Genomic DNA, 14678 nt, shown 5'->3' on the forward strand with positions numbered 1-14678 from the left:
CAAAAAACCCAGCGACCCGATTCCCAGAGGCAAATGCCAACAGGAAAGAGAGCCGCAGAGAAACAAACCAGAACCGAAGGGGCACCACCAACCGAGGAGAAGACAGAGCACGCTGACCAGAGACCAGGACGATGCAAGCGGCGCACGAACAGGTCGGAGGTGAGACAATACACAAGACAGCTTACTAACGGTGCAGAAGCAACACCAAGACCGAAAGCAAGCCGAAGCGGCTCCGCCAGCGCTGCACGAAACGAGGCGACAGTATGCGGCAAGACGACGGCCCCAACCCCCACCAGAAAAACCAAGCCAACGCTAACAACCACCTAAGAAGGGACCGGAGAAAAAGGAAGGACCGCCAAAATACCCCCATACTGCCGCCAAGAAGAAGCACGCAGGTGGGACACCAACAACGAAGCCACCAGACCACCAACCAGAGGCGAGACATGCGAGGCAGAACGTAATCAGCCACGACATGGCTCATTCGAACCCAGGAAGAGGCGAAGCCGTGGGAAGATCTCGGGCGCGACCACCAAAGAAGCCCAAGCCGGAAAAGGAGGAGATGGAACGTCTGCCGAACAGAAAACTCCCAAATGCAAGCAAGCCCGCCAGGAGATCAGAAACGACGGGTCCGATGCGAAACATCACAAAACCCCGAAAAACCAACAGGCAGGGCAAGCCAAGAAAACCGAAGAAGGTGTAAGGGTCGCCACCAGATCAGTAACCGAACCAAGGGGTACGAGCAATGAAAACAGACCAAGACAATAAGCGCACCATATGACACAGGCTGAAGGAACGCCCAAGGAATGAGCGAAGGAAACTCCTGCAGTACAAAGGCACAGTCGCACCCGAGACCAAAAGTCACGTAGAACCCCAAGAACGGGGGAAACACGATGGAGATATCCCGTCCCAAGAAAAAAAGAGGGGAGCCACGGAGAAGAGCACCCACCTACAGGACAGAACCAACTGACTCAAAAGACAAGGAACCGAGCTCGGGGAGGGATTATCTTGAGATGAGATGGTTATCTTGAGATGATTTCGGGGCTTTTTAGTGTCCCCACGGCCCAGTCCTCGACCAGGCCTCCGCCCCCAGGAAGCAGCCTGTGACAGCTGACTAACACCCAGGTACCTATTTTGCTGCTAGGTAACAGGGGCATAGGGTGAAAGAAACTCTGCCCATTGTTTCTCGCCGGCGTCCGGGATCGAACCCGGGACCACAGGATCACAAGTCCAACGTGCTGTCCGCTCGGCCGACTGGCTCTTGGGGCTGACGCCCAACAACTCGTACGGCGAGGGGGGAGGAAAAACCCCACTCTGCGTAACCGCAAGCCCCGCCTAGAGGGTAGAAAAAAAAACCGCAGGGTCCCACGGGGCCTTAGGCCCCCCAAGTCAGCCCCAGGAACCCACACGACAGGGCCCGGGGCCGAGCCGTCCCCCCAAAGCCCCTGCCGCACCAGAAAACCGGGGCAGCCGCGAAAATACTAAGGAAGGGAGCCCACTGGTAGACTCTTACAACACGGCTGGAGGGACAGGCTCGAATGCCCCTGTCACTACCCAGGAAGGGGAAGTCCCCGAGACCGCCCGAGTCTCAAAACCATCGAACCCCGCCCCAAACCCACAGACGGTAAGAACCAGATGGAAGTAGGAAGGGGGGATCCAGGGGAAAGACAAGGGGGCGTGGAAGGAACCGAAGCAACCAACACCCCCAAGTCCCAACACCAACCCAAACGAGGCAGCCCCGGAGCTCCCGGGGAGCAAACAAACTAGAGCGTTGCCACCACCAAAGCTCAACGTGCAACGCCCCTGCTGCATGCATAGTCAGCATACAACTGGGTAATCAGGCCACAACGAACAACAAAACTCGCAGGACTCTGGGTCGAAGGTGTCACCGACCCTACAGGCAGCAGACGGAGGGAAAACAGCGAGTCACCCTGAGGCAAGGGGTGAGAGCAACCCTCAAACCCGCTGGAAGCGAGGGGGGACTCCGGGATCAGATCCATTGGACCCGCGCGCCCCCAGGGGTTTCCCAGGGTCCCGAGCGTTTACTATAATAGGACTCGCGCTCAGGTAATCCTAGGCAGGGTACTGCTAACCGGCGCCCAAAATTACCAAACAACCTTCTAAGAACTGAACCCCCGGGACGTGTACACTCACGGGGACCTAGCAGGGGAACCACCAGAATAATACTCAGAACACAAGGGACACAGGGGGCAAGAACGAAGGCAGACCCCCTCCCACCAGACAGATAAACAAAAATAAAAAGAAACCTTGCAAGAGGACAGCGTACCCAGGCGGAACAGACTCGGCTGCCATATAGGTGAAAACAAGCTGCGCAGCACCCTGCGCCTCGCCAGTGCAAAACTGCCCCTTACCCTAAGGTGAACAAGGGAGACAGAACACCCGAGCACACAAAGGGCGGCTGAAAACCAAGCAGTAAACGGCCTAGCAGGGGAAAAACCCAAGGAACTTGTGGAAGGTGGCCCCAAGCCCCAAGGGCAGTACTTACAGGGCACCTAGGGAAGGTAACCAACCCTAGGCGCATGCAGCCCGAGTACTGGAGACTCACTCCTGGCTCACGCACCACCTAGTAGACAGACACCACACTCTAGGTACAGTGCTGAAACAACTAATGGAGCCGGAGCACACGACCAGTGCCCATGCATCAGCCAAAGAACTGATCGGTGGATAGCCGGCGTGAGAGGTCTGGGGCTCCCCCTTCCCCCTCCCAGGGAGGGGGGAGCTGCGCAGACAGCAGCGCAGTGACGTGTGACGTCATACTAGTTTGCTTGTTTTCTGTTGGGGGGTTCTATCCGCTAGTTTGGCTTTTGGTAGCAATTTTAACCAGAATAGGGGTTTGTTTTGGAATGCTTACCTTTCTGGATGCTTGACCCGGTCGATGGCAGTCATAGAATGCTTCCAACCACATGGGGGTTTCTATAGGCCAATGCCTCTCTGAGGGGGCCAGGTTCTGGCCGTGGTCCCCGGTAGGCCCTAGAACTCCATACACATGACTGATGCCAGTCTGACATTAGCATATCAGCCTGGTACAGCTCCGGGGAGCCGACGGGGCTCCCCCCAAGAAAAATTATGTAATAGCTGACAGAAAACTACATGAAACAAATAGCTATTAAAACACAGTACAGTACCTGAATCAACAAAGAGCCCTGCATGTTTTTCAAGGGCTTGTTCTTGCAACCAGGCTGCTAGTTCAGGCTGCAGCCGGGACATAGGTCCTTTTACAGTTGGAATAATAACTCGAGTTACCAAAGCAATTCCAGTTACCACAAGAAAGCAGACATTGGTCAATTCAACCATCTTGCTAATATCTTATAGTAGATGGCTAAACACTTATGAATTCAAATTTGTAAATGCCACTTCCTTTATCACTATGTAAATAAGAGTAATCTCATATATTCAGACCTGCTGATTGTTCAATTTTGATTCACGCCTGCTGATTGTTCACTATTTATTTACACCTGCTGATTGTTCACTATATATTCACACCTTCTGATTGTTCACTATTGATTCACAGATTGTTCACTATTTATCCACACCTGCTGATTGTTCACTATTCAGACTTGTTGATTGTTCACTATTCAGACTTGTTGATTGTTCACTATTCAGACCTGCTGATTGTTCACTATTTATTCACACCTACAGTGTTCACTATTTATTCACACCTACTGATTGTTCACCATTTATTAAAACTTTTTGATTATTCACTGTATTCAGACCTGCTGAGTGTTCACTTTTGAACTTAAAGATTAGTCAATACAGTAATAAGTAACAAATTTTTAATGGTAAGTACATCACACAACAATTTCAAAATAACTGCACAACATTTTGAGCATTAACTTGACAACTGCACTTTGAGCTAGTTATTTATGTAACAATGGTCCTTAATCACAAAGAAAACATAACTGTTTATAATGTACATCTTAACAAATGACAAAGTATAACAGTCACAATTCTTTCCAACCCAAACACCAGTCACGGGCCATTATGAACAGTCGGTAGAGTACATTCAACTTGTTGAATAACATCATTTTAATGTGATCCCAAAGTGTGTTTCATAATGGCTGCTACACTGGAGCGTGTCTTTGGAAGACTGGCATGTCCAATGGAGGAGAAATGGCTCTTCTGCCTCCTATCCCCATTTTGTCTGCATTCTGAAATATTAAGAACATAAGAATAAATGAAACTGCCCATACGCGGCGGCTCCTATTCATATTCAAACTCTTACGTATGTCTAACCAACGCTTAAAACAATCCAACAATTCCATACTTATTATTTTTGCTGGTACCTGATCCAGCATGTGGCATGAGATGTGGCATACCTCAAGATATTAAATCCAATGATATCAAATCAAATATTTATTCAGATAAAAGTGCATACATACAAGATGAGTTACAAACCATAATGTTGGATTTCTAGAAAGAGCTAGTACATACAATGCCTAAAGCCACCAATATGCACAGCGTTTTGGGCAGTCACTTCGGGATATGAAGTGGTATAATGAATACAGATGTTATAATGATTACAGGTTCATGTAATGAATTTGTCTTTATTGCTTACAAGCCCACATAGTCATCAGAATCAGACTGATCTAGTAACTTCAACAAGAACATGCCAAGTTCCCTCTTAAAAGCTTCCGTTGTTATTCAAGCAATATTTTGCATACCATAAATGTTGGTAGAAGGTTGAATAGTCATGACACACTGTTATTCACATTCGGTTTTACTTTTTCATTGCATTTATATTTCAGTTCCCATCATCTCTCTCAACCCAATAGTAATAATAATGTTTATTCAGGTAAAAGTAGATAAACAAAATGAGTTACAAACAGAATGTTAGATTACTAGAAAGAGCTAGAATATACTATGCCTAAAGCCACTAATACGCAGTGTTTCAGGCATTTGACTAGATCTCTCAACTCCATGCTAGGAAGTGTAATTTGAGTAGTACTGTACAGCACTTTGAAGTACAGTAATCTCATTAGTTTTAACTACTTAACTAATTATACATAGGTAATAAAGGATATCTGCATTTCATATGTGATACCACCAGAGTTTTCAAGTCTATAATTGGTATAGCAGTTTTAGTTTTGATTGTTCTCACTATCCTCCCTAGAAGTTCCCTTGGCTGTTAGGTTTGCCTCTGTAACCCTTTCCACTACCTCCCACAGAATGGGTACGGGGTGCATAATAAATGAAAAATATTTATGGTTATCCTATTGTGCTAATATATATGTACAGTACTGTACTGTATATCTGAAACAAACATTGTAATGTGTAACACTATCATACAATTCTGACCTTAAATGAAAAATTGAATACCATAAATAAAAAAAATAAAAAAATTGTTTAAGTAACATCAATTATGACAAAATAATAAGCATTCTTACCATCTCTCTCAGGAAAAATTTAAATTTTGATTAGTTACCGGAAAATTATTGTGGCAGAAACCCTTGCAAAGCATGAATGCTGAATTCACTGTGAATCTGTGAATTAACAGGGGCTCCCATACTAGCTATATTTGACACACCAAGTCTGTGCCAAGAGACACCTGCACCTGCCACATTATGACACAACTCTATATTTCTCTTGTAGAGATGTACGTTACCCTGACGTACACTGATCCGCTTTATTATACATATTCATTATTTAGCATTTTCATGAAGAAACTGCATCAAGACAAATAATGCTTAGTATACAAATATCACTTCTGAAACATAAGCTTGTTCTATTTTGGTCTATGACAGGCTATTTCACTTGGTGTATTTAGAAAAATTAATTAATTCTTTCAAATACTGGTACAGTAGCTTGAATTACACAGAAGAGTCTGGGGTGAGGATGGAAGGAAAGCTGACATGCTGAAGCAAGCAACTATTTTATTGAATTACAAAATTGTACTGTATTTATAATCTTTTTTGTTTTTTCTGCTCCCAAGACATTTTCTTTAAAATATGTCAAATTTGTAGTGACATTTTCCTGGCTAGGCAAAAATGCCATCAAGAGATGGGGTACACACAGAGCTGAATAACAAAAAGGTGATGGTAGTTCACAACAATCAATCAGGGCCAAACAACCCTATCATGAAAGACAACACCATCCCCTTGACAAGACGATGACGATGACGACTAGATGATGGGCCAGAAACTGATGGAAAGCTCTCCAAGCAACCGCAGACTATCACCTCGAAGACAGCCTCATTGGTTCAGTGGATACATCTGCCTCTCTCTCACACTGACAGTGGCACAATGGTCTCAAACTCCATACACAATTGGTAGAGTGTCACCAACAAAATACAGATAGAACATTCTGCCACACTTTTGGCAAAGGTGGAGCCTTGACAAGGCCACAAATCAGGGTTGAATCAGCCATATGAATGCCAAGGGAAGGTCTTGGCCCATTAGGTGTCCATCTTAGACATCACATAAAAAGCATGCAAAACTGGAAGGATGAGATAAAGGAACTAACTCCCAGTGGTACTAATCCAGAAAAAAAGAATTCACTTCAAATTACCCAGAATCAAGAAATGGAACTGCAAAGCAATAAAGCCAATTTCAAGCTGAGTAATGAACTCTAATCTAAAGACTATACATATATTACATGCAAACCAATGTGGGAATGTGCTATTTGGATACAGGTCTATGGGGAGCTGCACTTTTTTGTCAGTCAATTAAGCATTGTTGGTCTGTTATCTGGATGGGTGAATGTGTGGACAGCCTTGCCTGCTGCATGGGACACCTAAATAAAATTAAGAAGCTTATTGTCCCAGACACCGATATATTTATACCAGAAAAATAGAAACCCCAGTGAGGCAATGGTAACACACTCACCCTGAACTTTGTGAGCGTTTTGGCCTAGGTTTGTATCCTGGCCAGGGAGGATTGAATAAACTGTTGACACTTTATCTACTAACCCATGAGATATCAAGTTAGAATGGTTATGTCACGTACATATTAATATCACTAACATTACTAACTCCTCAAAGAGAACGGATTTGATAGCATTCCAGAGAGAATGGGATGTTGCCACGTATGCAAAATCCACTATGTGTATAATCAATCAATCAATCAATCAATCAATATCTCTCTCTCTCCCAGACGCTGCCTTAATCGACTGAGCTATGACATGGTAAAATAATTGCAAATGGGAAATCGTCCTGATTTACCAACGGATCCTGCAGTCTCTCAGACAAACCAGGGTTGGTAAATCAGGACGATTTCCCAGTTGCAATTCTTTCCCATGTTGTAGCTCAGTCAATTAAGGCAGCGTCTGGGATCCTCTCAGACGTAGGTTCGAACTCTCGTCCTGGCCCTTGTGGATTTGTTCATTTAATGCATCACGCTATTGTGATTTCTGTGTGTAATGAAGTAAGGGCGAAGATGTAGAACAGCCTATTGACATAGCTCAGGTGCATGGGGGAATTGTGTAAAACCCTGGTTTGTCTCTCGAAGAGATTGCAGGATCCATTGGTAAATCAGGATGATTTCCCAGTTGCAATTCTTTTCCATGTCGAAGCTCAGTCGATTAAGGCAGTATCTGGGATCCTCTCGGATGTAGGTTTGAACCCTCGTCACAGCCCTTATGAATTTGTTCATTTGATGCATCACGCTATTGAGATTTCTGTGTGTACATCAAGTGAGGGCTCGGGTAGGCGCCACGGCACTGAACCTCGAAAAACCCGAAGAGGAATCCGGCAACACAGCAGCCAACGCAAGGCTCCCGGGGTCCGAACTCAGCGATTGCGAGAGTGGCGGAAGGGATGTCCCCGAAAGAACCAGAACAGCCGTCGAAGCCAGATCCGACCCAACGGTTGGACCAGCACGGTGAAGTTTGGATTCCTGCACAGCTGCTCAAACGAATGACCCGGGGTGCCACCCAAAAACAGTCGAAGTTGGGACCACAGCCACAGCAACGAAAAAGAAGCACCCCACAAAAGCACAATGTTCCCAAGAGAACAGAACCAGCCGCTATGCGTATATTAGACAGCTACACAGTACCTTGCTCCCCAGCCAGCAACGATACTACCTCCTACCCAAGGCCAAACAATGGTAGGAAAAAACCCAGCTGACCCCGAACAGTTTGTGGGAAGGTAGCCCCAAATTGCAAGGGAAGTACTTACAGGGCACCTAGGGAAGGTGACCCTAGGCACATGCTCAGTACTTCTTAAATTACACCTGGCTCGCACACCACCACACTGCAGCACACCATCACAAGGCACAACACTGCTCAAGGATTGGAGCCAGAGTTGATCGACTTCCACCCAACATAACAGCCTCAGAACTGGGGTTGGGTAGCCAGTACAGGAGGGGGGAGCTGCACAGACAGTGGCACGGCGGCTGTGGCAACATCATGCTTGTTTGCTTGTTTTCTAATTGGGGAGTTCTGCCTGCTCGTTCGGTTTTCAGTTTGCAAATATTTAACTAGCTGTAGTTTGTTGACTACAAACAAACAGTTTGTAGTCAACAAACTTGTAATTGTTTGTTTGTTGTCTAGTTTTAACTAGACTGTTGCCACGGCCTAATATATACACATCAGACCTGTATAGCTCTGGGATTCCAAAGGGGCTCTTCACAGAAAAGTACTTATTAATAGTTAATTTATCTAAATATACAGTAAATCAAGCATCTCCCTCCCCACGTCAAAAATGACGAGTTTTGAACAAAGATGAGGAAGCGTTCTCAGCTGAAGAGGGAATGCGACACCATTAGACTGGAAGCACGCAACCTGAGCGCTTGGCAGAGAAGACACTTGCAAGTTTTTATCTCTTAATTGCCAATCATAGTCACATTTTCCGATATCTTGACACAGGGATATTAGCATTTCCAACCAACCAAGAAACTCATCGTACCAGGGAAGTGTTATTTCCAAGCAATTGTTGTAGTTTATATTAGTGGCCATTATCATGATCTCTTTAACATTGCCCTGTTACGATGCATGTGCTCTAACCAAAATGGGTAATCCTAATTATTAATGACTAACTTGTAAAACTGCTTATATCTGCCAGGTATAAACTTGGAGAATTGTATTCCATTTGTTTATTTAGTTAAAATTACTATCTGCTATTCTGTTGCAATTTCTGCTGTTCCATTCAACATGTAATTAATGCCATTCATTTTTTCTACTTCAGTTCAATTGTTGCTTTTGATTTCAATTAGTTTTAAGTCTTACTTTTTAAGTTTATTTTCCACATCTTGCCCGAAACACTGCATATTAGTGTCTTTAATTCAACATAATTTAAGCATAGTATATACTTGCTCTATTAGAAATCCACCATTCTGCTTGTAAGTCATGTTGTATGTACAGTATGTACTTTTCATTAAATAAAAAAAAAATATGTTGGACATAGGCCAGTGGAGCACTGCATTACTTTACAATATTAAGATAAAGACTTAAAACATAAAAGATGACGAGGCTCTGCATTATTTTTATACTACTGTACAAAACTTCTAAAACACTGACATTCCCTCTTTCACTCAATCTATTGAGTGAAAAAAGGGATTGAAGGATAGGAACTATCTTTCAACCATAGAACAATAGACTAAAGGAAAGGAACTACTGTATCAGGAAGAAGTGCCAAGTCATTACGACTATATAGCAACTGGAAGGGGTCAGGATAAGGATTTGGGATAGGACGGGGAAAGGAATGGTGCCCAACCACTTGGACTGGACGGTAGAGCAACGGTCTCGCTTCATGCAGGTCGGCGTTCAATTCCCAACCATCCAAGTGGTTTGGCACGATTCCTAACTCCCCCCCCCCCACCAGTCTCATCCCATATCCATATCCTGACCCCTTCCAAAGGGCTATAGAGTCATAAGTTTAGTGCTTCCTCCTGATAGTTCCCTTTCTTCAATCTATTTCATGACTAAGGTTTCAAAATTAAGGACATTTTTGGCCCCTTCCTAATAAGATACTGGTAAGACACTCACTCGGTGCTTCGCGAGTGCTTATGCATTGGATTTGTATCCTGGCGGGGAAGGATTGACTGGGCACCAGTCCTTAACTGTAGCCTCTGTTCAGCCAGCAGTGCATGGGTGCCTGGTTGTTAAACGACTTGGCAGGACGTATTCCAGGGAAAATTAGGATTAAGGACTTGCCCAAAATGTTATGTGTGCGCAAGTGGCTGTTCAAGAATGTAAGAACTCTTGTACATACAGTACTGTATAAATAAATAATGAGGATATGTTACACTGTACACATTAAGGTTCACCAACAAATGTTAAAATCTACCTAACCTGTAGACACCTGAGCCTAACAAAATAAGGCAGCCAAATCTAATAATGTAGACAGGTTTTAACAGAGAAAATGAGTTTTTTTTAATCGTCTTGTGTATGATTTAATCATACCCGTTGATGAGGCCTGTAACCTCATGCTTGACACAGGCAGCTCACATCAGATTGTACCAGAGATCAATTCTCAAACATAAGAATTTTGAGCATGTTATTTACAGACAATGCCTTTGTTAGCCTAGTAGTAAATACTATAAGTACCTGAGTTTCTTGACTGTTGTGGGTTGCATCTTGGAGAAGGCGAGTAGTCACCCAGAGCAACCTTGATAAGTAACTTTCAATAAGGTGCCAAGATGGGAGAACTATACTACAGTGGCGCCTCGATTAATGAATGTAATCCGTTCCGTCACTGAGCTCGTCATGTGGAAAACTCGTTTTGCGAAACAACAACACTGTCGTCGGAGGTGTCCGAGAACCAGTGGGAATGCTCGTTATCGAGCGAAAGCTCGTCAGTCGAGACAAATTTTCTGCGAGTAGTTTCCTCGTTACTCAAAATACTCGTAACTGGAGTCGCTCGTCACTCGTAGTTCCACTGTACTACTACTACTAATAATAATAATTCAAATGAATATGAGTACAAACAGCATAAATGTAATGTAGAATTATAGGGAGAGGAGTTACACATACTAATGAAGCCACTATTACAAAAAACATTTCGGGCAAACTATGCTCAAATACTACACCAGTAAAATAAGACTAACAAACTTCGTGTCCGTGACAATGGGGACCCCATGACACCACACACACACACACCACACTCTCCCACTATAGCAATTATACCATGGTCAAGTGTTAAGCCTCTTTAGGGCAAAAATTAGGAGAGAAACGGCCCGAAACTTTAATTCCACCCCATAAGTACACAACCTAAGCCTGGCCATTTTATCACACCTATGGAAGTGTTGGTTCAATTCATCAGGACAAATGAAGGGGGGGGGAGGGACTTTCGACAAGCCGCCGGCTTCCTGTCCTCGTCGAGGCCACTAGCGTTAGTGGCCCTCAGGTAAATTCAGGTAAATTTAGCAGAGGGTCACACCACCACCACCCCGCCCCATTTCGACCTGTAACATCTTAACGTCTAACAAGAGAGTGTCTGATCATGTCACCTTACAAGAAAACACTCTCATATGTACAGGAATATAAAAATAACTGAGCGGCAAACCTTTTAAATGCATAAAAAGGCAATCTCAAGTTGGGACAATCAATGGCCCCAGCTCCCGGCGCCTGAGGTGTCAACACTGACCATTTTCTCTCTCTCTCAGCCTCGCCGGGTCTGGCCACGGACTGGATGGGACCTCTCTATATAAACATTTATCACGGTGACCAACTATTTGAGCAATAATAAATTAATTAAACTAACTAAAGAGTGGGGAATATATGAATATAATAAAATATAAGAATATTATAATTATTTTCATATTTTTTTTTCATTAATTAAATTTTTTAATTAATTAATTTCATTTTCATTAATTTTTTCATATCTAGTTCTTTTATAATTGCCTTTTTTGTTTTTTTCTGTAAAACAGTCCTCTTATGCAAACTATTATAGACCCAGACCTTAACCTCTTATCTAGTATCTATGACAATCATCACTTTAGTTAGTTAGTTTAGTTCCTTTATTATGCACCCCATACCCATCCCGTGGGCGGTAGTGGAAAGGGTTACAGAGGCACATAATGGGCTCAGGGACTGAACCCCACAATTCATTTAGCAAGTTACAATCTTGATGAGCTAGTTACAAAATTCAATATAAGTCGTCACATCAACAATGGGTTCGAGATCGACCTCAAGTACAGGTTCTAAATTAATAAGCAACTGACATATGTGGAGAGTTAGTGTCACAATTTATATGTTTGTAATGCACACCGCCCCCCATCCAATGGGCAGCGGTGGATAGGTTACAATCACTCAGTTACTACCTACAGTTACCAAACTGGGGATATTTGGCTAAAATTTCTGGTAGCAGATCATTTTGAATGAAATATTTACACATCGCTGGAACATTGGTTATAGAATTGTCTCTAAATTCACGTATCTTTTCGCACTCCATCACATAGTGACGGAGGGTGTGCGAATAATTTTGTTGACACAGTTTACATTTGGTTAGGTCTACATCAGCAGATAATGTGAATTCCCAGAGATACTTGTAACCAAGTCTAAGCCGAGCAGTAGTAACATCTAGAAGTCTGCTGATTTTATTGGATGATCCATAGATGTGTGGCTCCTCTTGCATGATAGTATGATGATAGATGGAATTACTGGTGTCAATTTATATATCAATCCTGCCAAACTTGTCAAAAATTTTTGAAAAACTTATATACAAGCAGCTTTACTCATATCTAGCCAAACTCAATATACTTAGCCCTTGCCAATATGGCTTCAGACCCAAAAAAAGCACTAACGATGCACTTATTAGTATGCTTAACTCGATTCATACAGCTCTTGATAAAAAGGAGCTCCCTGTTGGGTTATTTGTGGACCTGCGTAAAGCTTTTGATACTGTCAACCACCAAAACCTTCTTCTTAAACTACATCATTATGGAGTCAGAGGACACTCCCTACAATACCTCGAGTCCTACCTTACTGACAGGCTCCAATATGTTTCTGTGAATAATACAATTTCTCCCACCCTACCCATCAACATTGGTGTTCCTCAGGGCAGCATACTTGGCCCTCTCCTCTTTCTCATCTACATTAATGACCTTCCAAATGCCTCCCAACACCTCAAACCAATTCTATTTGCTGACGACACAACCTTCATTTACTCCAGTCCTGACCCTCTTGCTCTAAATGCCACAGTAAATACTGAGCTAAATAAAGTCCATCTTTGGCTAACTGCCAACAAACTCACCCTTAACATTGACAAAACCTTCTATATTCTGTTTGGCAATAAATCCTCTAGTCTTATAAATCTCAAAATAAACAATACCCAAATTTGTAACAAATTAGATGGCAAATTCCTTGACATTCTCATTGACCACAAGCTGAATTTCCAGGGACACATTCTAAATATATCAAAAAAAGTTTCAAAAACTGTGGGCATTCTTTCTAAGATCAGATATTATGTACCACGCCCTGCTCTGGTGACTCTCTATTACTCCCTTATCTATCCTTATCTCAACTATGGTATTTGTGCTTGGGGTTCTACTACCCAAAATCACTTACGTCCTCTAATTACCCAACACAAAGCCGCTATTAGAACAATATCCAACTCTGGCCCCAGACATCACTCGGTACCCCTACTCAAATCTCTTAATATGTTAGATATTAAGTCACTGCACATTCTCTCATGTGTATTATACATATTTAAAACGCTAAACTATAATGCCAATCCTGATCTTAAAAGCTTCATAGAAGGTTGTAACAGAACCCATGAGCACCACACCAGAAATAAATACAGTTTTGATATTCCTAGAGTACGTCTTAATCAAACTAGAAATGCTCTGCAAATCAAGGGGCCCAGAATGTGGAATGACCTTCCCAACCATGTTAAAGACTGTACCTCTCTCAACCAGTTTAAGATAAAAACTAAACACTACCTAATAAATTCCCTGTAATCTACCTCACTCCTCTATTGTCAACCCATGTTCTGTTATTTTCTTTTTTTTTTTATTTTTTTTAATCAACACTGTTTGTCAACCTATTGTATTTGTGCTGCTTTTTCAGTCATGTTCCCCCTTTTTTTTTTATCTTTATTTGTATTTGTTCTCAACATCTTTTATTCTTTATGCTCAATTAGTATTAAGTTCTAGATATTAATGTTTTTTCTTGCCCGAAACGCATTGCGTAATAGTGGCTTTAGGCATTGTATGTACTAGCTCTATCTATATATCAATCCTTTAATGTAACATCACTTGTATGTATATACCTTACCTGAATAAACATCTGAATCTGAATCTGAATTTCACTTTGCCTCAGATCTACAAGATCTTGTTGAAGTTCTCGGTGTACGGCTGCTCTCAGATTGTTCATTGACAATCCAAGGATACACTCAACGGCTCCTTTAAAGGGAGATTCTTTGGCTAACTTATCAGCTCTATCATGCATTCGGAGGCCAACATGAGATGGAGACAACATGAAATGGACTCTGTTACCATCCTTAGTAATTTTGTTGTATTTGTGTCTAGCTTCGGACACGAGCATGTTAGTTATGTTTTAAAGAGTTGAGAGCATTTAAGGATGATAAGGAGTCACTTACAATTAATGTATCAAGTTTGGAGACTTGTACACATTTCAGTGCAAGGAGCAAGGCAAATAGTTCAGTCTGAAGGGTAGAGGCCCAGTTGTTTATACGGACTCCCCACTCAAAGTACAAGCCACCGCCCATTGTCAGAACAACTGCACTTCCAGCTGCACCCGTGGTGCGGTGTAGGGAACCATCAGTG

The 14678-nt window shown here is 42.9% G+C and overlaps 1 protein-coding gene across 1 annotated transcript in view; it reads right to left on the bottom strand.

The window, feature by feature from the left end:
- LOC123771076 (apoptosis-resistant E3 ubiquitin protein ligase 1) overlaps positions 1 to 11583 on the bottom strand; it is a 405663-nt gene extending 394080 nt beyond the window's left edge. The window contains exons 1-2 of the mRNA XM_045763392.2: positions 11456 to 11583; positions 3144 to 4166 (exon numbers count right to left, since the gene is read on the bottom strand). Coding sequence (XP_045619348.1) covers positions 3144 to 3312 — 169 coding nt within the window. The 5' untranslated portion in view covers positions 3313 to 4166; positions 11456 to 11583. The remainder of the gene's footprint in view (positions 1 to 3143; positions 4167 to 11455) is intronic.
- Between the last annotated feature and the right edge of the window lie 3095 nt (positions 11584 to 14678).

This window comes from Procambarus clarkii, chromosome 14 (assembly GCF_040958095.1).
Source record: "Procambarus clarkii isolate CNS0578487 chromosome 14, FALCON_Pclarkii_2.0, whole genome shotgun sequence".
Classification (NCBI taxonomy): Eukaryota; Metazoa; Arthropoda; class Malacostraca; order Decapoda; family Cambaridae; genus Procambarus; species Procambarus clarkii.